This window comes from Lynx rufus, unplaced genomic scaffold, assembly GCF_022079265.1.
Source record: "Lynx rufus isolate CCGP_SWC_20201006 ecotype Redwood Valley unplaced genomic scaffold, mLynRuf1.p SCAF_2, whole genome shotgun sequence".
Taxonomy (NCBI): domain Eukaryota; kingdom Metazoa; phylum Chordata; class Mammalia; order Carnivora; family Felidae; genus Lynx; species Lynx rufus.
In genome coordinates this window covers 24,912,727-24,938,712 of record NW_025814834.1, presented here as the reverse complement: position 1 = coordinate 24,938,712, position 25,986 = coordinate 24,912,727, and the positions used below count along the sequence as shown (strand labels likewise).

General features: G+C 34.4%; 1 protein-coding gene across 1 annotated transcript in view; it reads right to left on the bottom strand.

Moving 5' to 3' along the window:
- ERBB4 (erb-b2 receptor tyrosine kinase 4) overlaps positions 1 to 25,986 on the bottom strand; it is a 730,912-nt gene that overhangs the window by 524,673 nt on the left and 180,253 nt on the right. The window contains exon 3 of the mRNA XM_047082226.1: positions 2,910 to 3,096. Coding sequence (XP_046938182.1) covers positions 2,910 to 3,096 — 187 coding nt within the window. The remainder of the gene's footprint in view (positions 1 to 2,909; positions 3,097 to 25,986) is intronic.

Below are 25,986 nucleotides of genomic sequence, written 5' to 3'. Positions count from 1 at the left end.
GTGGCTCAGTCAGTTAAGCGTCCAACTTCAGCTCAAGCCATGATTTCAAGGATCATGAGTTTGACCCCTGCATCAGGCTCTGTGCTGACAGCTCAGAACCTAAAGCCTGCTTTGGATTCTGTGTCTCCTCTCTTTGCCCCCCCCACCCCCCCGCTCACCTACTGTTTTTCTTTCTCAAAAATAAACAGTTTAAACAAACAAACAAAAAAGACTGGGATAAAATTTTAATTCAGTAGGGCAATTAAATAATGAGATATCTGACTACTCAGCATGTTCTCTATTTACCTTCATATTACAAGATAAGCCTAAAATTAAGGCCAGCCCTCTAGCCCTACACTTAATATAACACTTAAATTGTTTTTAATTTTTATCAGCTTGCTTTGTATAGCATATAAACAAATAAGATAAAACAAATACCTTTCCAAAACACAAAACAATCTTATCTGAAGTCAACTGCAATGTTTGCTGGTTACCTAGAACACTTAGCTCTTTAAGATACTGCTAAAGAGCACATTTCTTCCCCAATTCCTGTTTACATGAACAGTTAGGTGTCTTCAATCTTTCCTCATATATTCTTACACAAACAGAATCATGCTTACTGAGTGACTTCTGATTTTCAAAATTGGAGTTACACTATTGACCCAATTACATAGAGTAAGATCAGTGATTCTAGACTGATGTTCAAATGTAATTCTCAGCCACCTAATAAATATATAATATGCCTGGAAAATTTCCAAATTGTCTAAATTTTCCATTGTTTATTATATTGAACTTTTCTTCATATTAAAAAAGAAATGAATAATAACTCTTGAACAAATACATTATTTTTTTTTTCTAAACAATCAACTCATTCTCTTAGCCACCTATTATTTACTCATTTCTACTAATGCACACACCAAAAGTATTATAAGACTTTCTGGCAGAATAGGGAATAATGTTCTTGAAATAACAGTGTTGTGTTTTGGTATGACATAAACTGTCATAATCATAAGCAATCACAGTGTGAGCTCACTTAATAAATAAGTATGTTTAAGTGTGGCATAATTTTGATTGAATAACTTAAAACATATTTTAGTAGTACTAATGTTAAATTAATAATAAGTAGGAGGGCTCCTTATTTCTTTTTAAGTTTATTTATTTTGAGAGACTGAGTGAGCATGAACAGGGGAGGGGCCGAGAGGGAGGGAGAGAGAGAATCCCAAGCCGGCTCTGTACTGTCAGCACAGAGTCCCACCCAGGGCTTGAACTCAGAAACTGTGAGATCATGACTTGAGCTGAAACCAAGAGTCGGGCACTTAACCAACTGAGCTAACCAGGCATCCCAAGGAGAAAGCTCTTTAAAGACTGATTTTCTGTATGCAAAGATTGTTCAAATAGAACACATTATAGAATAACATAATTCATGTACTATAAAATGTTTAAAATATTTTCATTTTTTTCTTTAATGTAAATAGAGGAAAAATCATTTAATAAACTATAATTCTTCCTATGAAAGTTTTAACCAGATCATATTATTTTTAGATTCCTACTTTAATCATTCATTTTTTCTCTATCCATTGCATTTCTAAAATTCTTCTTCCTATCATTATTTCCCTGCAAGTAGCAATTTAGCCAAAAACTCTGTTCTTCAGTAAAAAAACTATATTTGAAAGGAAAGAATAAAAAAGTAAAATGTTAATGAAGGATTCTATAAATTCTGAATAATTTGCATTTACCATTATGTCATCAATTCTATAGCAATCATGATCAAAATAAGTTATATAATCAGTCTTCCTTTCTTCATCCAAAATATCCAAATTTAGTTCACATGTTTGGCCAACTATGAAGCTATTTCTAACTTAAAATTATACATTTATAACCACTGTCAATGAACAAAACAAATAATTTTAGTAACCTGAAATTATCAATCTTATTTTTATTTAGTATTTGAAGGCAATTTTAATTTAAATATCTTAATATGAAGAAACATTACCACTGAGTGGCCTCAAAAACACATAAAATCATTACATATTTTGATGAAAAATATATATGATATTAATTTAGGTTAAATTCATAGTTTAAACTCCTTTATCCCACTATGAAATGATAGTTACTAATTAGCTCTACTTGTTTATAGGTACGAATAGCAAAATTCATGATTAGAAACCTTGTTCCAAACCTCCTGCCATAGCCTTTGTGAACTATGAACGACATGGACTGAAAAGATATCTGCAGGATTGTGAGGACCAGCTTACAAAATAAATTCCTACAAAGTGTTTTTCCTGTTTTGTTTTCTTTGTTTTTTGGAGCAGGATGATAATTTTAGGTTGTTAACAATTACCTTTTTCCCGTCTTGGGCTGGGGGTAAATCACTGATGAAATTGAAGCATTCTAAGAAACAATTTCTAATGGCATTTAGTGAGTTACTGAATAAGATAAGTCAAAATTAAATTAACAAATTAGCTATGTTTTCCAAAAATAAGGGATTGTGCAAAAAAAATAGATGAGTGGAGGTAGATATAAAGGCTGTATATTTACTGAGCTCCAATGAGAGTGAGGGTTATGGTGTTATTTATTACAGAGATTTGATGATATGGTCCACTGTTCACCTGAGACCACCAAACATAGCATTCTTAAACCTGCTTCCTATCTCAGTTTTCAGTCACTGAGCATTTCCTTAGTATGTACTTCTGTTCAGCTGAGATACAGTATTATGGTATCCTTCAGACTGCACTTACAATACCTGTAAATAAAAGCAAGGGCATCACAAGGCATTATTTCCCATAAAATGAGTAAGTAGTAGATATTTAAGTCCTTTATAGTGTTCCTGAATATAACACATACTACAGTAACCATACACACATATGTGCATGCCTATTGCATTATATTGATAATGAAAGCATATTTGAAATTTTGTATATTTTCCTTACCTGTCAAGTTCTTTAGTCCAAGTTCTTGAAGTCCAAAGTTCCCATCTTTTCTGTAGTTTAAAAATACTGCCAAGGCATATCGATCCTCATAAAGTTTTGTTCCACGGATAATGCGTAAATTCTCCAGAGGCAGGTAGCGAAACTGATTAAGAGCCACTAACACGTAGCCTGTAACTTCTCGAATAGACTGAAAAGACACAAACAATTCCTTTTGTTAAAAAATTAGAGATTATTTGTCAGTATGTTTATGTTGTCATTTAGATTAAAATAAGTTATTCAATTCTACTTTTTAGCTTTTAATTTAATACACTAATTTCCACATTATATCGTAAATAATTACTTGGATGATATAAGATCACAGATTGCAGAGGGTTAGAAAAGTCCGAAGTGTGTTTACAGTAAAATAATGGATATTTTTGATGAAACATTCTTCCTACCTAGAATTTGAATATAATTTAAGGAATAAATATCTCATTCTTTGAAAGACTAAGGTTCGGTAAGAATGCCTAGCCATCAACCTAACTTTTTATAAAAAAAAAAAAGCAAATGAATGAGCTTATCACAAATAAAACAAAGCTGCATTAGTTTGTAGACTACGGGACAGATTTAAAACCTTATTGGTGCTTAATGCTGTAGTTATCAAAGTTAACATATACATCTCTGGGAAACCCATATATGAAAAATACTTTTTAAAGACTGATAATGATCTCTAATTTAATTACAACTACAATTTTTATTTTTACTGTCTATTGTTTAATATAATATAAGCTAATGACTGGAAGGATTGTAACACGTTTTTAAAGCAAAAAAAGTCTCGGGGCGCCTGGGTGGCACAGTCGGTTAAGCGTCCGACTTCAGCCAGGTCACGATCTCGCGGTCCGCGAGTTCGAGCCCCGCGTCGGGCTCTGGGCTGATGGCTCAGAGCCTGGAGCCTGTTTCCGATTCTGTGTCTCCCTCTCTCTCTGCCCCTCCCCCGTTCATGCTGTCTCTCTCTGTCCCAAAAATAAATAAACGTTGAAAAAAAAAATTTTTAAAGCAAAAATGTCACAAAAAACAGCCCTCAGGCTTCATCTAAAGTTACAGTTTTTCAGTAAAATAAACAAGATCATGACAGTTATGAACATATGCAATAAGATTTAAAAAAATAAATATACAAAAGTGGTAAAATGTTTGAAGATGTTATTTTAAAAAATAACTTTATTTCTTTTGAGAGAGAGAGAGCAATCAAGGGAGGGGCAGAGGGAGAGAGAGAGAATCCCAAGCAGGCTCTGAGCTGTCATGACATAGCCCAATGTGGGGTTCAAACTCATGAACCATGAGATCATGACCCGAGATGAAACCAAGAGCTGGATGCTTGACCAACTGAGCCACCTAGGTGCTCCTGTTTGATGTTATTTTAATATCAATTTCATGTCAGCTTAGACCTCTTATCTTATCTATCCTCTCTCATTCCCTTGGTGACTTTATCTACTTTCAAGTTGGATGATCTCCAAACTTTTGCCTCTAACCTGTCTGCTAAACTCCAGACTCAAATCTAACTGCATACCCCACATCTTCACCTGAATGCCTCATAGGCTTCCTAGATACACCTATCCAAATCTGAACACCCCTCTTCCTTGTCCCCATCCTCCAGCAGTCTTTCTCATTTCAGTCAATCCATCCTTCCTATTATTTAGGCCAAAGTCTTGGGGTCATTCTTGACTCCCCTCTCACACACCAAATGCAATCTATCCTATTTGTTGTACCTTTAAAATGATCAGAGGTTCAACCACTTCTTATGTCAGCCACTGTTTTCATCTGAGTCATGATTGTTCCTTATCAAGATTACTGCAATAGCTCTCCTTGTCTCTATTTTTTATCCCTTATCATGCATTCTCAATTAAGGCTGGACCTGACCATTTTTTTAACGTTTATTTATTATTGAGAGACAGAGAGACACAGAGCGTGAGCAGGGGAGGGGTAAAGATAGGGGAGACACAGAATCTGAAGTAGGCTCCAGGCTCTGAGCTGTCAGCACAGAGCCTGACACGGGGCTCGAACTCATGAACTGTGAGATCATGACCTGAGCTGAAGTCGGTCGCCTAACCAACTGAGCCACCTAGGCACCCCTGACCTGATCATTTTTTAAACACAAATCAAATCATGACACTTCAATTCTTAAAATCCTGAACCATCTCCCAAGTCACTCAAAGTAACAGACAAAATTCTTTCAATGATGAGTCAAAATCTATCTTTTCTTCACAGTGTAGCAACAACTAGACATATCTGGTTATCAAACAATTGCAGTGTAGCTGGTATTAATTGAGAAGTGTGGTAAGTATAAAATGTACTCTTGGTTTCAAAGATTACAGGTTGAAATGATAACATTTTAGATAAATTGAGTTATATAAAATGCATTATTAAAGTTCATTTTAACCTTCCTTTTTATGTTTTTATTATGGCTACACAAAAATTTAAAATTATACCTTTATGGCTATCATTATAGTTCTGATGCACAGTGCAGCACTATGTGATCTGGTCATCATTTCTTTTCATAACTTCTTTTTTTTTTTAACTCTCTACCTTGCTCACACCATTCCAATTTTGCTGGTCTCCATGTTCTTATAACATGCCAAGTGTGGTCCTACTTCAAGGTGCTCACTATAATCTTAAAGGCCTGATTTCTCTCCCTTTTGTTATCTTCTTGGTTAATTTCCTCAATGCCTTCAAGTTTTTGTTTTTTTTCCCCTCTCAAATTTCACCTTCTCAACTGAAGCCAATGCTGACTGACCTACTTAACATGACAACTCTCCCACCTTTTCCTGCTCTAATTTTTATTGTCTCTACAGTACTTTTCATGTTCTAATGTACTATATAGTGCATATACTTACTACATTTAGTAATTTATAATCTATCTCTCCCTTTCTCAGAATATAAGCTCTGCAAGGGCAAGCACTTCGATTTGTTCACTCATGTCTCATGCGACCACAGTACAGACACATAGAGAGAAACCAATAAATATTTGCTGAGGACTCTGGCTCTTCTCTGGCCATACCCCACACCCTGCCCCCAACAGGCAAAGTCTACAGAGAAGTACCCATGTGGACCTGAGCTCCTTTCTTCTAGAGAAGACATGCTCCAGATTCTTGTGATCCCAGAAGTTCATCCCCAAATTGCCCTAAGCCCACATCAAGAGCCTATGATACCATCTTTCCAGTTCTGTCTCCCAGTCAGCAGACTGTGAGAGCAATGTGTATATACCTAGCAAGGATGGGTGGGCCAGGTGTAGATGTTTGAGGAAAGAATGCATGGATGCTGGATGTGTGAGTTAAGTGTCCTTTCACTGTGTTCAAAGTCTCCTGTGATACTGGACAGAACTAGTTAAAGGAGGAGTGGCTGAAGGATGGAGTCTATCTCTCCCCGTGCCATCATACTCCTGAGGAGTCCAAAAATTCTAACATTTCACCTGTCCATCCAAGTTATTATAAAGATATTTCTGTCAAAGTGGGAGGATAGGTCATATTTTAATAAAAATTATTTGATTTATGATAAATAATAACGACACAAAATGTGTAGGCCTTCATTTATACTCTCACCTCAGGTCCCACAATTGTTAGGAATGAACCTGCTACCACTGATTACCTAGAAAAGTAGACTCATAATGAAGCAAAGGTAGAGATGAAAGGGCAAGGAACCCATGAAACTATTCATGTCTGGCACTGGATTGGGAACCCTAAGTCACTCTTGCTCTCACATCCCAGTACACTGAGCATTTTGGCTTAAAGAGATGAATGTTTGGGGAATAGAAAAAAAAAGAGATGAAAAGTAAACAGTTGCATGCATTGTGTGCATACCACTTTTGTTTGACGTTGCACTTGCCTGGAATAGTTTAGACCTAGAGCCTTACAAATACTCCTTCAATCACTGTTCCAACGGTTGAACTCTTATCCCTTTGTGTTCTTAGAAGAGAGAACAAAAACATTTTCTAATACCATTTGGTCCAAACAGTAAACTTGTTTCATTCATTATAAAAATACTTTATCCTTTAACTTGTATGTAATAATGATTAAGTGGTCTAAGTCACAATGATAGCACAAAGATAAACACTGGGGATGGAGGATGTAATGTCAATCTTTTGTCTAGAACATGTCATAACATTGATCATTCTTCCTAACACACTCACCATTAGCTCCAACTTCCTTGGAAATTGACTCTAGACTTTTAGTACAATGGTAAGAAATGTGGGCTGAACTGCCAAGCAAAGCTGGGCTCAAAACACTTCACACTTACTTGCCTTCAAACTTACTAAGTTGTTATTTTGCTAAAATTGTTTACCCTCACTGAGCCTCAGTTTCTTCACCTTGAAATAAAAGATAGCAATACATCTATTACAAAGATTTCATAAGGATTAAGATGATATAAGAAAGTCTCTGGCAAATAGTGTTCATCAGATGCTATCTATTACTAATATTATTATCTCTGATAATAGCCAAAACTATCTGTAGACAATCTTATATGAAAATAAAAATTATTATAGCATTATTGCATAAGAACCATTGCTTTTAATCTATTTGTTATATAGCCTTTATATCGTGTTTATATCTTGCCTCTTCAATCTGTAATGTATTCCTAAATTACAGAACTGGTTCCTTAAGCTGTTTGTGTGTATGTTATATTATCACCTTTAATACAGACTCTGGCACTGAACAACATTCAATAATGGCTGTTGAATGAAATGGAACTGAAAAGTAGAAAACAATGCTTAAGGTCTTTTTATATATTGTTTTCCATTGAAAATGATTTTACTAACTTTCTGCTAATAAAAAAAAAAACAATGTTTGAACAATATAATCATGACTTTTGCCCAAGGACCACAGTGGTAAGTAGAAATCATCAGAATGCCCCAGCAAAAAGAAAATCCTGACTCTGGTTCTGGTTCAGTACATTTAGTTCCAGGAAATTGCCTATTTTGTCAACCGAAGAGTGAGTACCCACCTAAATACATATCTCTCTCCTTGTGGTGGAAGTTTCTGCTGCCTAAAACTGATTGATTTCCATTGTCAATGTATGCTTCTACAGCTGCTTTGTTCAAGAAGTGAATATAACTGAAGATCATTAAAGCCTTAAATGCTTCAAAACTCTTCCAACCCAAGGGAGAATTTGTTCTGCTTAGGGCATTGGATGATGGAAACCACAAGAATGAAGAAGAAAAAGAAAAAAAAAAATTGACCAGCTTCCCATATTATCCTATTAACAATAAACCAAGGAAAAATACCCAGTTTGTTTTAAAGAACAGAAATGTATTACTGTTTCTCCCATAAGATATTTGAAGAAAAAAATGTGAAATCTGAAATAATAAAGTTCCCAGGATTTTCAATGGGTGTCATTCAATCAAAAATTAGAACAGATAGGGCAGCTTCACTGTACTTTCCATTTACCCCCAGTTGATTCAAGAAAAAAATAACTCTTTATTATGCTTCAATCTCTATTTCATTTCACAATTCCTATAACAACTGTTATTTTTTATTTGACACAATTTCCTTTTTCTTTTATTTTAGTGGGAAATAAATTTTAATTTAATCCTTAGAGAGAATAGTGAATAGCTTCTTAAATGTTCCTTCATCTACGTTAAGATTTAAGTGGTTGCAGAATACCTGAATGATTCTTCATGACTCCTGAATTTTTTTTAAGTTTATTACCTTATTTTGAGAGAAAGAGAGACAGAGAGAGAGAGAGAGAGAACGAACATGCAAGCAGGGAGGGGCAGAGAGACAGAGGGAGAGAGAGAATCCCAAGCAGGCTTCACATTGTCAGTGCAGAGCCAGATGCGGGGCTTGAACCCATGAACCACCAGATCATGACCTGCACCAAAATCAAGAGCAACTGAGCCACCCAGGTGCCCCATCATTCCTCAATATTTAGTCAGTGTTTAGGAACAGTGCTATTCACATTAAAAGCATTAATGCATCCTTGCCTATGTGTGTAACATTCTGTTTCTTAGATTTTTTTCCTACTCGTTATGCATCAAATCCATGTTAGCTATTTTTCTTTAATATAAGCATCCCTTTGAAAATAAACTTATTTATTTTTGTTAAGACCTTCTGTAGGAACTCAAAACAACTCTGAATTCTTATCTTCTTCTCCAGTGTCTTATGTACTTATACCCAATTAGATATAATACTAACAAATTCCATCAGTCAAGACATCCACAAATAAAATAGTGATTACTTATGATCAGTGGACTTGAAATTAAATCTATAATATCACAGAGAAGAGTGGGGAACAAAGAACTATGGGAAGAGGAGGAGGAAAGACCCCTCATCTGGTAATGACTGTAGAATTTATGTGTTCTCTGACAGTGACAAATGTAGTAGCAAATTGTAACCTCTCTATCACTAAGGCTTTCCATTAAGTTTCCCTAGGCAATTAATTTATGTCCCTGCCCCTTACAACAAGACTGGGAATTCTCAGGTAGGGAACATTCTTAACTATGACACAATATTAAAAAATTTACTGAAAAATAATTAACAAGCACATAGCAAACATGACATATTCCTGCTGCATGTAGAGGTAAAGATCGACTCACCATATACTTCAGTCACATGTGAAATCTCCAAATGCAATGTCATATTTGGCTTTGGAGTCTTGTTTTCAGTTTTCCCCATTGCCTTAAAACTCCAATCATTATGCTACTCTGGCATGCAGGGACTCAAAGTCTGATTCAATTAGACACGGTAAAAAAGAATAATGTGAAATGTCATGTACCTGACTGTGGTAGAGTTGAATCCATGCTCATTTTACACAGCATGAAATAATACTTGAGGCCAGGAATCTGATCCAATTCTTCCCAGCAAAGCTGCTAACCCTCAGGCACTGCTAGGCAGACTTTTGGGTCCTAGTGCTATTACAATCCTTAACTTTGTAAGACTCTACCGGCCATTCATTCATCACTGGCCCCTTAAGCAGTTCACAACCCTAGCGGTGAATACTTTAATCCTACTGAAAAGAGGACAACTTAACTCACCTCTCCCAAAGTTATCATCTTTTACTTTGTCCTTTATATCTGTCTTAGCTGGCCATAAAGTTTTTAATAGGCCCTTTTCCCAAATAGTCCTTTATCTCCTGACCTCATCCCTGTATCGTAGACTTGTTACACTAGAACTGGTTTCCACAAATTAAGTAGGGAGCTTTTGTGGATTGATTTACATAATCATATACAAATCTCAATTTTAAGTGTCTCTATATATAAAAAAAAACACCTGTACTATTAAAATTTCCTTATCTATAATTTAAAAAATATATATGTACAGGAACCAGGGTGACTCAGTTTGTTAAGCATCTGACTTTGGCTCAGGTCATGATCTCATGGTTCGTAGGTTTGAGCCCCACACTGATAGTGTGGAGCCTGTTTGGGACTCTCTCTCTCTCACTCTTCCTTTACCCTCCCCTTCTCACACTTTCTATAAATAAATAAATAAATAAATAAATAAATAAATAAATAAATTTTCTTTCTATGTATTTATACAGATAGGTTTACATTTTTAAACCTGAATTCCAAATTGCCATTTTAACACTCTTTAAAACTATTTAAAATATAGTATTGAATTCATTTTTTTCCCATCAGACATACACATTAAGCTTCAGTGATTTAGGGAATTGAATTTTAACTGAAATTAGATACACTGCATAAATGCAAACTAGTAAGAATATCTGGAGACCTTTGAATTAAACTTTGATTAATTATAGATACAACTTAAATCAAAAAGAAAGTATTAGTTGACAGCATTTTCATACAACTGAGGCTACACATGAACTAAAAGCATTGTAACTTTTATATACATTGTATGTGTAGTGAGTATTCTCCTCCATAGAAAATCAAATCTCTTAAGGCAATGTACTCCATCGATTAAATTTGGGTGCTGCTCTCTGACAGGTATTAATTTGACTTTTGTCTCCATTACTTACTGACCTTGCACAAGTTATTTAACTTTAATTTATCTTCTGAAAAATGGGACAAGTACCTCCTAAGTGCTTAAAAGTTGAAGATCTACAAAAAACAATTTCATCATATTATTATTGTTAATGCAATTATGCAAATATTTGCAAATATGTTATGGAGTTTAGGAATAGTAAATAATATGCAAAAACATACATTTGATATTAAAATCTATTAATTAAACCATTGGTGCTATATAGTGCATGCAAGTGTGGATGCAAGTCAGATTGCCCATCTGGGCTGAATTATGATCCCTCAAAATCCATATGTTGAAATCCTAATTCCCAGTATCTCAGAATGTGACTACATTTGGAGTAGGGTCCTTAGAAAGTTAATTAAATTAAAATGAAGTCATTGGGATGACCTTAATCCAATATGACCAGTGTCCTTAAAAGAAAAGGAAATTAGGCAGACGTACAGACAGAGAAGACAGTGTGAAGAGACATAAGAACAGTGAGGTACAAGTCAATGACAAAAGCCTCAGAAGAAAACAACCCTGCTTACATCTTGATCTCAGATTTAAAGATTCTAGGATTATGAAAAAATAAATTTCTACATAAACCACCCACTCTGTGGTACTTTATTATGGCAACCCTAGCAAACTAATAAACTACCTAGGTTCCTAATCTAGCATTTAGTAGTGTTCTATTGGGTAAATTATTTATTCTTTAATTGCTCAGTTTTTTAATCTGTAAAATAGGGATATTAGGATCTCAAATTCCGAAGAGCATTCTGAGAAGTAAATCCCTGTAGGTTACTTAAGAAAAAGTCTGGCTTATAACAGGCTCTCCGTATTAGTTATTACTGATTTTCTGAATCCAGAATCTTTCCTCTTCTTCAATACACTCTCTCTTCTGCATGGCAGAAGAAACTGTGTTTCTCTATGTCTAAAGGAATAACTATGTATCACCAAAGTTTAGATGAGAAAACTGCCTGATACCATTTCAATCTACAATTGAGAGTGACAGTTTTATGTCTGAGATCTGTTATAAGATTTTTCCCCTCTCGAAATTTAAAGGAGGAAAATGGGCTTTCATGAAATGATGTATAACAACAGCTGTCTCTTTTGAAAAGCATATGGGAAATGGCCTTTGATGATTCCGAAGTTAGAGGTGACTGCTTTTGTGACTAGTCTGTTGTTATTTTTAAATGAAAAGGGTGAGCAATTTCAGAAATAGGAAAGCCAAAGTATCAAGCTTGGATTTGACAAGACTGCCAAGATACGTTTTAATATGTCTAAATATTTGGCAGTAAAAACAGAAATCAAAGGCTTAATTAATTTATAAAGAATAAATACTTGCTTGAGTCATCTCATCCAGTGACAACAATGTCTTATGTTACTTATGTGTTTTTAATATTCAATTCAGACAAATATAGCAGGTATTCTAGGGACATCGGTGAGTATAATCAGGACTATAGACATTAACGTAAACTGCGATCAGGGGTCTGGAGGCTAGAAATCAAAATGTTTTCACATTTAAGTGTCCGTATTCAAGCCACAACTTTCTAAGTGGCTATTTACTATTTGTAATAATTATATTAATTTATTTACATAGTGTTTTCTGTATGTGAGACACTTGTCTCACATTATTTCCTGGTAACACCCAACTCTTGCAGGTAAGTACTATCATACAGATAAAGAAAATAATTTACATAACTTGCCTAAAATCACATAGACAAGCAAGGGAAGAACTATCTTTTCTTAAGCAAAAATAATATATATCTTATTCCAGAGTTCAAAATCCCAATCATTTTGAGATATTTCTTTCAAAAATTGGTGACAATTACTCCCTAGTGAAAGTAATAGCCACTTGCAACATGGTCTAAAGTTGGAACTTGAGAATAACATACTCTTTTTTATGACAAAAATATTATCTAAGCCCGAACACCTCTCAAAAGTAACTGTAGCATGATTCTGATTTTCTAAATTCAAAACATATTAAAATGTACAAAAAAACCCTAAAAGTTTAAAATAGCATTCTAATAGGTATCAAGAAACTAAGGTCTTTTCAAAAGGGCATTTAAATCAAATGAGATTCTGAACATGAACAAACAATGAAAATATTACAAAATAATCCTAATGGAAAGTGACTGAGTACCATTATTGGCCCCACCAGGAATGGAGGTGGAAAAACCAAATTCTTTGAATTTGGAGAGCTGCTCTATAGTTATATGACCTATGTCATAGTACTTGGCTTAACCTGTGTTTCTTTTCTTCTTCTTTTTTTTAATCTTTATTTATTTTTGAGAGAGAGAGTGAAAGCGGTGGGAGGAAAAATAGAGAGAGAGACACAGAATCCGAAGCAGGCTCCAGGTTCCGAGCTGTCAGCACAGAGCCTGACAAGGGGCTTGAACTCACCAACTGCAAGTTCATGACCTGAGCTGAAGTCTGATGCTAAACCGACTGAGCCACCCAGTTGCCTCAGTTTAACTTCTGTTTCTTAATCAAGTTTTTGAAAAAGAAAATTAAAAGGCTGTTACTTCTTAATTTCATTTCATTTCATTTTTTGAGAGGGAGTGTTCACACATGAGGGAAAGGGACAGGCAAAATCTTAAGCAGGTTCCACACCCAGCACAGGCCTAATAGCAGCCTTGATCTCACAACTGGAAGATCATGACCTGAGCTAAAATAAAGAGTGGATGGTCAACCAACTGAGCCACCCAGGCACCCCCAAAAACTTTTAGCTCTGTTTAATTTGGAAACTAAACCAATTAATATCTAAAATGCACTTGGCACATAGTAGGTGTTTAGTAAATATTTACTTGTCTTCTTTTCCTCAAGAAAAGTCACTAAATTCCTGTGCTATCAGCCTCATCCCCTCAACCATCCATCCATCCATCCATCAGTCCATTCATTCATTCATCTATCCAATTACTTATTCCACAAGTGCTTATTGTCCATATGGCATCTGAGAAATGCTATTCTAAGTACTGGAGACACAGTGGTGCACAATACAGATATAGTCCCATTCTCATAGTGGTTCCTTCCTTCATCACTTCCAATCTTGATCTAATGACAAGACAGGCTCTAAAGAGGAAAAAAAAAAGTTCAGCCAAGAAATATATACAGTGACTTGAACGCTAATCCATATCTTCATTTCTTTAATGAAATTGTTTATTTTAGAACTTATGAATTAAAAACATCTTCATCTTGTATAAAATTATCCCATATCCTATCATACATTGCTTCCTTCATCATCAAACATTTCCCATCCTTTCCCCCTTTACTGGGATTTTACAGTAAAGACATTACTAAAGTGTCCTCTAAGATAGCATATATATTACTCACAAGGAACAAAGTATATTGACTTACAAATGATTAAGTCCTATTATGTATATTTAAATCTATTAATTTATAATATTAAATGTAATTAATTAGTCATCTTTGGACAAGAATACAGAACCAATTAATTTTTCTAAAGACCAGTAAATAAAATGATCAAGCATTTAGCCTTTTTTTAAATATTAACTGTAACACTGGGTAACCAAGTAACAGATTAAAGTATGTTTGTAAAGTATTCCAACTAGTAAATAAGAAAAAAAAATTCAAATTAGAGCATTGATTGATATTGGTTAATTAATTATAATAAAGGACTATACAAATGTAAGATGTTAACCATAGAGGAAACTGAGCGTGGCTATATGGGAACTCTCTGTACTTTCTGCACAATTTCCCTGTGAACCCAAAACTTTTCTTAAAAATGATATTACTTTAAAAATTAGAGTAGTATCATTTTGAAATTCCTCGTGAGCTAATTGATTTAAGTATTCAGCATCAATTGCTGGTCACTGAAAATGACAACACAATAACAGAGCAAATTGAGAGGGGATAATTCTCCATGGCATTTCTGCATGGCTTGTATCAGCTTTTGTTCTGGACTATTTTTTCAAGGATGTGTGGATAGCAAACAGCACTGGGACATAATGATAGTTTCTCTCTCATGGCAAAAGGCAAATTTGCCAACAGCTCCCTTTAGAAGATTGTGGTTTCCTAAGCTCAGACTTCTTCAAGTCTACGCAGATCCATTTTGTGTACAGCATGCACCTGTGCCCACTTCCCAGTCACTCCCATAGGAACTGGTCCAGGGGCAAGGGGAAACAATGTAAACATGAAGCTCATGCTGATGGCTGCACCATGGAACCTCGTTTCTTTTGCCAACACAAGAGGCAGGCTAACTTGGTAGCTCAGAAATAGACTAAAATCTCAGACCCTTGACTGGTCTTGACAACAACCAGTCATTGTATGCCTCTAGCTGAACAAACATGCCACCACCTATGGTTTCAGCAGAGGGATTAAACACTAATGGGATAAAATGTCTGGATCCAACTGCCAATTGGAAGGACATACAAAAAACAGAGACACCATGTTGAACTTTATCATGAGTAAGCAACCTACAACACTCAGGCTCTGGAACACTCTCCAGAAAAATATCCCTCCAGAAAAATATCCCTGGATCGGATAGAAAAATTCTAAGGGGTGGAGGAGAAAGAACCTGTAATTAAGTCTTAAAAGAGACTTAAAAATCTGTATAAGGCCAAATCATAGTGTCCAGGGATGCCTACTTGGGTAATTATCAAACTATAAAGAAACACAAGAAAGCAAATTTCTATAAAAGAATGGTGGTTACTTTTGTAGAGAAAAGGGTTTGAGATTGGGGTGAAGCAGAGTTGAATCTCCTGGGTGGCTAGCAAAGTACTATTTCTTAAGGCAGACTGGAAGTTATGACTAGGTATGGTCTTAAAAACTCCTTAGCCTATGCATTTGTTTTGTGATACTTTCAGTATTTGTGTTATATTTGCAATATAAAGGTTAGAAAAAGAAATCATCAGGTAGAAAAAAAAACAGGGAAGCATATAAAAGTGTCCCTTTCCATCTCTGCATCTTATCATTTGACATCTAAAATTTAAGAGTCGAACAATTTCAGACTGCATGCTATTCCTTGCTATCAAATTCTCTCTAGTCCAATTCAAGAACTGAATATGTTAGTAAGGCATACTTGTGCAATCTAGGCATATAACATGTCTAATGGGAAAGTGCCTTGAGAAAGAAAGTCTGATGTGTTCACAGGTCTTAAAGTCCCGAATGGAAAAATCAAGTGAGGAGGCCAGAGGACTTAACTGAGAAAAAGTAATGTAGGATTTCAGATTTTCTCTTTCAGGAAATGGGGATTTAATGATGCTACATACAGGGAAATTAGGCTATGGTTTTTCTGTAGAATTCTCTGCTTAGTTACAGTGTAAAAATTTAGGAAATTCTTGCCAGGTAAGAGATGATGACAGCAGTAATACACAGCTGAGACTGAAGCCATCTTTCTGAGGTGGTATAACAAATATTTTAGTAACTTACCAGATATGGGGATGAAGGAAGAAAAGAAACAGGAAATGCCTGCAGTTTTTAGTTTGGGAGACTTGATAGGTGGGATTGTCATTAACTGGGGTAAATAACACATTTGTGGAGAAAATTATTCCTAATACTATAAGGACTTTTGGTTACTGGAAGCTAAATTAACATGCTATTTTATGCACATTCTTTTAAATTATATTATTATCTGTATATCTGTTAAATCTGGATAGTAGGTAGACACATTTGTCTAATATGATTTCCCAAGTGTACAATAGGGTTTTTTTATTCATTTCTTTTGAGAGAGAAAGAGAGAGAGAGAGAGAGAGAGAGAATCCCAAATAGGCTCTCTGCTGTCAGCACAGAGCCCAACACATGGCTCAGTTTCATGAACTGTGAAACCATATAAACTGAGCTGAAATCAAGAGTCCGAGACTTAAGAGACTGAGCCACCCAGGTACCCCTTCAAAAATTAAATTATGTAGCCCCTGTGACTTCATATATATTTATGAGTGTCAGTTTAGATTATTATTTGCATAGATATAAAACAGTGGTTCTTAACTGGGGGTGTTTGCTACCCAGGGGGCATTTGGCATTATCTGGAGACATTTATAGTTGCCACACTTGGAGGGGGAAGGTGCTACTGGCGTCTTGTGAGTGGAGATCTGGAATTCAAGTAAACATCATACATGCACAAGGAAGCTCTTGCTTGCCTCCAACACAGAATTTTCAGGTCTAGAATGTCAATAATACTGAAATTGAGAAACCCTGGCATAGACTTGTTAAGCTGACATGACTATTAAATTTTATTGCTTATAGAGTTGCCTTGAGGGGTTTCTAGAAGTAGTGAAAGTGTCTGTTAACATGTTCCATAAAATATATATACATTATGAAGATTCAAATTAACATTCTTACATTAATATCCATTTTCTTGACCTAAATTTATCATTATATGTATCCTAAAGTATAAGCAGGTAGAAAAATAGATAGCTATACAGATGGGTAGAGATGGCTATATGAATGGTGACTAGATGCATAAATAAATACCTATTCACCTGGGTAAATTATACAAAAGTAAGTGTTCTCTTCCTCCTTCTTTTTTCACTTTGTAACCTAATGTTGCAGTAGCAAATCTTTTTACACTGATTTTTCTTTCATGCACTGTTAAAAAGCTTGTCTAATGCAAACTCATGGACATCAAGTCTAAGAGGTTACATTTATAAACAAATTTATAAACAAACAATGTCAGCCATTTCCTTAAGAGGCATAATTCTCCTTTCTCTCTAAAAAGGTATTTTTCACTAGAAAAAAAATGCATTTTATATTCTCCAAGCTGTACCAGTAACCAAACTAATTAAAATATAAAAATAACAATGTCTCTTTGATAATACCAAATGAAACAAAATGAAGAGTCTCCTCCTAAGTTCTTGCACATGCAATAGACAAATGCTTGAAATCTTCTCTTTAGTTTTTTCTCATTATGGCCTTTCCTTTAAACCAACCAACCAAGATACATGGTGGGTCTCTCTCCTAACTCAACTTCATGACCTTCCTCTTGGGGATGATTTATAAATCACAGCAGGCTGCACTAGTGGTTGACAACACTGGATTACATTCCCAAGAATGGCTACTAAGTAGTTCCAGAGGCAGCAATATCTCCTAGAGAATGAATATGGGTACTGACTCAGTCTCATTCCAGCCCCTAAATTAATTATGTTCATCAACATCATCATAACAGTAGCATTTTATACACACCTTATAGTTTACAAAGCCTTTCAACATAAATATCACATTTAACCTGTGATTGGCAAATTCTGAAATAATTTACTAAATTTCCATAGAATTTTCCAGAATTATGTTAAATTATAAAATGTGCTGAGGCTTTAAGTTCATAAACTGTAGGAATCTTAGAAAGGAACTGGTATTCATAAAATTATAACATATGCCTGGGTGGCTCAGTTGGTTAAGTATCTGACCCTCGGTTTTGGCTCAGGTCATCATCAGTTTCATGAGTTTGAGCCCTTATGTTGGGCTCTGCACTGACAGTGGGGAGTCGGCTTGGGATTCTCTCTCCTTCTCTCTCTGTCCCTCCCCTGCTCATGCTGTCTCTCTCAAAATAAATAAACTTAAATAAAAATTATGATATAGATATTTGATTTAATATTCTTGAATTATACACCTGAAAAACATTTCATCCCCTTCCTAGATCTTGCTTTTTTAATCCTACATTAATTTCCTTATGCAGGTCCCAATCCTAATATTTTTTTTAATCCAAGTTAGTTAACATACAGTGTAATCATGGTTTCAGGAATAGAATTCAGTGATTCATCACTTACATATAACACCCAAGGCTCATCCCTACAAGTGCCCTCCTTAATTCCCATCACTCATTTAGCCCATCTCCCCACCCACCTCTCCTCCAGCAACCCTCAGTTAGTTCTCTGTATTTTAGAGTCTCTTATGGTTTGCCTCCCTCTCTGTTTTTATCTTGTTTTTCCTTCCATTCCCCTATGTTCATCTGTTATGTTTCTTAAATTCCACATATGAATGAAATCATATGATATTTATCTTTCTTTCACTGACTTATCTTGCTTAGCATAATACATTCTAGTTCCACCCTGGCTGTAGCAAATGGCAAGATTTCATTCTTTTTGACTGTCATGTAATATTCCATTGTATATATATACCACATCTTCTTTATCCATTCATCAGTCAATGAACATTTGAGCTCTTTCCATAATTTGGCTATTATTGATAGTGCTGCTATAAACATTGGGGTGCATGTGCCCCTTCGAATCCCAATCCTAATATTCTGATGCAATCTCTACTAGCTGATATATGGCTATAAAACTTATAATTCTGGGGTACCTGGGTGGCTCATATAGTTAAGCGTATGAGTCTTGATTTCAGCTCAGGTAATGCTCTCATAATCATGAGATCGAGCCGCACTGGGTGTGGAGCCTGCTTTAAAGTTATAAAATAATTCATGCTAATATCTGTTTAATTGACACAGTTACCTCAAATCCCTTTTAAAAAGTGTTCACGTGGGGCGCCTGGGTGGCTCAGTCGGTTGGGCGTCCGACTTCAGCTCAGGTCACGATCTCACAGTTCGTGAGTTCGAGCCCCGCGTCAGGCTCTGGGCTGATGGCTCAGAGCCTGGAGCCTGCTTCTGATTCTGTGTCTCCCTCTCTCTCTGCCCCTCCCCCATTCATGCTCTGTCTCTCTCTGTCTCAAAAATAAATAAACATTAAAAAAATTTAAAAAAAAAAATAAATAAAATAAAAAAAAAAATAAATAAAAAGTGTTCACGAATGAAAAGATAGATAAAACCAATTCGGTCACGGGGATTAAGTTTTCTGCAGGAGGATGTTTTTCTGCTGCTCAAATTAACTTCTGCTGCTGTTATTCACACTATAGCTACTAGTATTACTCTTACTATCATTACAACCACTTTTACAACTGAGTACTTGTATAAGCGCCTACTATACTCTGTGCTCAATGCTTTTTCATAGAACATCAATTGCTATTTTCACAATCATACATTTTCTTTTAAAGACATATCTAAAATTGATTTGTTCAATTATACTACACTTCCTTCACATAGACGGTCACGTATATTGCACAAACACAAGGCCATTGCTGGTTACCTAATTTTTATGATTAAGTGCTCCTGCATGACTACAAAATATTTAATGACACTGCCATGCCATGAAATAGGGCCAGCATATGAAAACATCAAGGGTTGTGTTGAAAATATTCTTTACGTTTTCTGACATTAGACCAATATTCTCAGTATTTTACCCAAAAATCTTCCACATATATTAGGAGTGATATCTTATTTCAAAAGTAAAAAAGTGATAATTTAAACCATTGACAATAGTTTTAATAACTCAAAGATTTAAATAATATAATCTGTGTTTATTTATTTTGATAAAAATATAAAAAAATACCATCTTCAAAAAATATTTGTCTGAAATAATCACATTTGAATAAATCCTCTGTGTTGAAAGATATTTCCTGAAGTAACAACTCTACTTTTCTATTTTACTTCAGAGACTGGAGTACAAGTAAAACAACTAAAATCAACCAAACTGTTACGTGCACAGTTTTTTTTTTTTTAAATAAGATAATTCAAAGTAGAAAATAAAGTCAACACCATTTTTAAAACAAATGAAAAAAACAGAATTTGAAATTCAATCAATTGAGGTAACATTGAAAAAAAATCCCTCCCACAGAATATATAATTTATTTACTTATTTTACAATGTTTATTTATTTATTTTGGGAGAGAGAGAGAGAGAGGGAGGCAGAAGGGCAGAGAGAGAGGGAGTGATAAAGAATCCCAAGCAGGCTCCATATTGTCAGTGAAGAGCCTAGTGTAGAGTTTGAACTCACAAAATGTGAGATCATGACCTGAGCCAAAATCAAGAGTCAGACACTTAATTGAGTGAGCCCCCCAGGTATCCCAGAATATACCATATAATTTAAAAAGCTATTGGTTTCTATATATCTTTCCATAAACTTAGTAAACTTCTATTCATATATATATACAAAAAATAAAATAAAGTCATGTTTAAGGAAGAAATGCAAAATATCATTATATTTCAATAATTTCAAATTTTAAAAACCTTTCAGCATTAAATTGATTTAAAAACACTAAAATGAAAAAAAACCATCAATTTTAGTGACACAGGCAAATTATATTTTTTAAATATTAGAAAATATTCTATTTCACATAGGCACTTAAATTCTATCAGATTTTTATTTTTAAGTTTTTTTAAGTATTTTTAAATATTATATTAAAATTTTTATATCTTTAAGTATATTTTTTTTATTTTAAGTATATTATTTTAAGTATATTCTTTAAGTATATATTTTTATTTTTAAGTATTTTATCTTTTAAGTATTATATTAAAATTTTGAAAATACTACTTAAAAAACTAATATCGTGCATTTCTCTAAGAGCCTTATAGACTTCAGAACACATTTCGCTCACTTTTATCTGAACTATCTCACATCATTATAGAAAAGACAGAGTAAATGAATGCTCACAGAAATAAAATGAATTTTAGGATCATTAGTATCCAAGTTTCGTATAATTTTATTTGCCTCACTATCTTGGTCATGAGCTTTAGGTAGCAGATTATATATATTTTTGTTTTTTGTTTTTATTGCTTTCAAACAGCTATCTCTTGTACAGTACCTAGCAATATACTTCATATATGACATGAAAATTTTTCTTTTTTTTTTTTTAATTTTTTTTAACGTTTATTTATTTTTGAGATAGAGAGAGACAGAGCATGAACGGGGGAGGGTCACAGAGAGAGGGAGACACAGAATCTGAAACAGGCTCCAGGCTCTGAGCTGTCAGCACAGAGCCCGACGCGGGGCTCGAACCCACGGACCGTGAGATCATGACCTGAGCCGAAGTCGGACGCTTAACCGACCAAGCCACCCAGGCACCCCTGACATGAAAATTTTTCAATATTTATTACATTAGGCTAAATGGGCTGAGGATTCCATTTATAACCCTCAACTTCTGCCACAGGGTTCTAAGAGGACATATGCCTGAATATTTCCTCTGAATATATTTTACATCTATAGAGAGACAATTGTTCAAAATCTTAACTTTGAATTTGTTTAAAATAGACCATTCATTCATTTCTTATTCCCTCTTTCAGTACATATTTAATGAGTGCTTGCTAAGTGCCAAGCCTAGGCTTTGTTCGGGGAATATCTAAATGAATAAAACCAAAAATCTGCTGTCTAAACTTGGCATGTAATAGGGAATTGCAATAAGAATGTTAAGTAGTTATACTTAAGGTAGAAAGTGTTATGTAAATGTGATAGACTGATAAAGAATTTGATCATTTTGAGAGGAGATATATCAGCAAATTATGACACAATGCAGAGAAAAACTCAAGTGTTTCTATCTTCCAATCTTTTAATTACCATTCATCAACTTGGTAGATAAAATGGAGAAATGCCGAAGAAATAACAACATCTGAAAATTTATAAGCAAAGGCCATGGATGATGGGATAATGGCCAAATCAGCTTTGCTAAGAAAGCAACAGAGAACACACTAGGAAAGGACCAAAAGTACATTTTGTTGCTAAATAGTGATACAAGAAATATATGAAGTGTGTTCTAAAGATCATAACTATACAACGCAGTACCATCCAGCATCAAAGTACAGTCAAGAGGAAGCCAAACTAGCATGATCTGAACTCAGCTACATCATTTTCTCATGAAATTGGAACATTTTATCTTAGTAATATATTAATTAGGTAAAATTATGAAGGCTATCATTATACATAGCATATATTATTTTATAACCTTGGTTCAATAATATGCTAAAGTTACTCGATCATTTGGAATAGGAACATACTTTTTTTTTCTTCCCCTGTAGTGATCCAAACTATGTAAAACAAGCTAGAGACTGATAAAATAGCAAAGAATTTTTAGGCTGCATTTAGGCTACCTACATATTACATTAAATTACATTAATTACACATTTAAAAACCCTATAATCTTATGAGGGATATGCATATTTACTTGCACACTAAAGTAATATAATTTAAAAAAAAGTCAATCTGTTTTAAGTCATTTTCTTGTGCTTTCTCCTTCAAACTGAATATTCTTTTTTTTTTTTTTTTCCATCTCACAAACTTGTGATTCCAAACTCCTTTAGGCATCATTGGTTTTTCAGATGTACAGCACAAGCTTCAATGAAAACACCCTCAAGTTTTTACTGTGAATGGTTTGGGAGCACAGTTCATGAAAATAGTTTTTCTAGTGTTTGATAGTGAAGCAAATGAAGCATCGTTTCAGGAACTGCTTTGCCAGTTCCCTCAAATTTTACAATGACAAATATTAAGAACAGAAGCTTTAACACAGTCTTTAGTCAAGGCCAAAAAAGGTCATGATTCAGATGAGGACATTTTTTGTGAATTAGTGTGGAATATGAAATACAGAGAGCAAAGACTGCCTCAGAATACTTTATCCTACCAGTTACCGATTGTTTTAACTAAACTAGCCTTTATTAAAAATATTGTAGATATATTTTATTTATTGTTCTGATATACTTTTGTCAGCTGTCTATATGTATTGAACATTTTCAAATCATAAACTGAAATGACCATTTTATTGGATAAAGTGATAAAGCCACAGAAGGTTTATTTAAGTTTCCACATCACAATACCAATGAGAGCAAATAAAATTAGTGACTTCTGCTTAAGTTCTATATTTACTTCTTAGTTTTTTCAGGATTTTTTTGGGGGGGAAATGGGGTGACACTGAAATATCACATAAGTAGTTGCCCAATGACCAAGTGACTGTTTCCTTTTTATTTTTCATCTCTCATCCCCTCATCTTGCTCTTTCTAATTCAAAAAGAAGTGACATTTCTACCCAGAGAGGGACCCATTCAAATTAAAGCCAAACTCAAATTAGTAGTACATACTTTCTGTTAAACAAAATACTTTAAAGTTTTCTTTGTTTTCTTTTTTCTTTTATTTTTTCTTTTCCTTTCCTTTTTCCCTTTGCTTGCTTTTCCTTTCTTTCTTTCTTTCTTTCTTTCTTTCTTTCTTTCTTTCTCTCTTTCTTTCTTTCAGCACTTTGGGTAACACAACTGGAGAAGCAGTATTGAAACAGATTTAGGACACAAAATTAATTCCCTCCCTCCACTCCCTCACAAAATTCTTAAATCCAAACAGAGATGCAGAGAAGCTTCACGTCACTTAGTATTTCAAAAGTATATGAAAGTATGCTTTTTTTTTAGCAAGGCAGTGACAAAAATTAAGACAACTGCCAATGATTCTAATAACTCCAATAAAAAATTTAAAAGCTATCCCATTATATGCAGATCTGGATGCCCACAGTAATCTGAGCAATATGTTAGAGAAATACAAATCCACTAGGTTTGAAGAAATAATTTCTCTTTACCTAGAAATGTTCAAGTTCTTTAATGAGAAGAGCCTGAAACTACTGCTTATCATTTATAGCTTACTGTATGTAAGAATATTTATACTAATTGTGTACTATGTATATTTTTTTCTTCTATTAGATCTTTCTCAATACAATTCATGCTTTACTGTATTCACACAATTGAGGGTTAAGGAAACCCTCTAGGAGTGATTGAAAATGGAAATCTGAATTAAATATAAGGCAATTCTTATCCTATTGCCCAGTGGCTGTAAGAGTGCTTTTACTGAGCATTGCTAAACTAAACTACTGTCTGAATAAGTTTCAGATCACACTTGCCTTTTTATTATCAGTGTCTACAACCAGACCAGACTCTTTATCTTTATAACACCAACAACCAAAATAGCTCATAGTGAGAACTCCATGAATATAGATGGAAAGGAAGGAAGGAGAAAGGGAAAGAAGTAGCAGGGAAGGAAGCGATGACATAATTTAAAAAAGAGCATGGTGGAACAACCCTGAGATAGTACTTAAAAACTCTTAATTGGGGGCGCCTGGGTACCTCAATTGGTTAAGTGCCCGACTTCAGCTCAGATCATGATTTCACAGTCCATGAGTTTGAGCCCCACATCAGGCTCTGTGTTGACAGCTCAGAGCCTGGAGCCTGCTTCAGATTCTGTGTCTCCCTCTCTCTCTGCCCACCCCCTGCTCACGTTCTGTCTCTCTTTCTCTCAAAAATAAATAAGCATTAAAAATTTTAAAAAAAGAAAAAGAAAAACGATCTCCTAAATCAGTATGGAGATACCTCAAAAAATTAAAAAATAAAAATACCACACGATCCTGTATTTCCACTACTGGGTATTTACCCTAAGAAAACAAAAACACTAATTCACAAAGATATAAAAACCCTTATATTGTAGCATTATTTACAATAGCCAAGATATGGTAACAACCCAAGTGTTCATCGAGAGATGAATGGATAAAGAAGATGTGGAATATTACTCAGTGATAAATGAGATCTTGCCATTTGTGACAACATGGATGGAATTAGAGGGTATCATGCTAGACAAAATAATTCAGAGAAAAACAAATACTATAGTATTTCACTTATATGGGATTTCTAAAAATAAATAAATAAATAAATAAATAAATAAATAAACAAACAAACAAACAGCAGAAACAGACCTATAAATACAGAGAACAAACTGGTGGTGACCAGAGAGGTGGGGATGGGGCATGGACAACACGGATAAAGGGAAGTGGGAGATACAGGTTTCCAGTTAAGGAATGAATAAGTGACTGGGAGGGAAGGTAAAGCATAGGGAATATAGTCAATAGTATTGAACAGCGTTATAGGGTGGCTGATGGTAGCTACACTTGGGGTGAGTATAGCATACTGTATAGACTTGTCCAATCACTATGTTGCACACCTGAAACTAATGTAATATCGTGTTTCAACTACACTTTAATTAAAAAAAACAAAAAAACAAAACAAAACAAAACAAAAAAAACAAAAAATAAAGAAGTCCCCTTCCAACTGGTCAATTATTCTTAATACTTGTTTTAAATTTTACTCTGAAATCTTTTCTGTGCCTACCTGTGTGTGTTTAAGAATATTTTATTTAAGATTCATCTAGCATAAGAAAATATTCTTGATAATACATACTCTAATAGTTCATTTAATTTTTACTATTTTGCATTCATTTTTACAGAATAGACAAGTTATGTTTTTATCTTTTGTTGAAATTGAAGATAACTCATGAGAGGTTTATATATTCACAGAATATCCCATTTGCATTAGCTGTTCCATTGGAGTTTTAGACCAAAAGCTGAATCTAT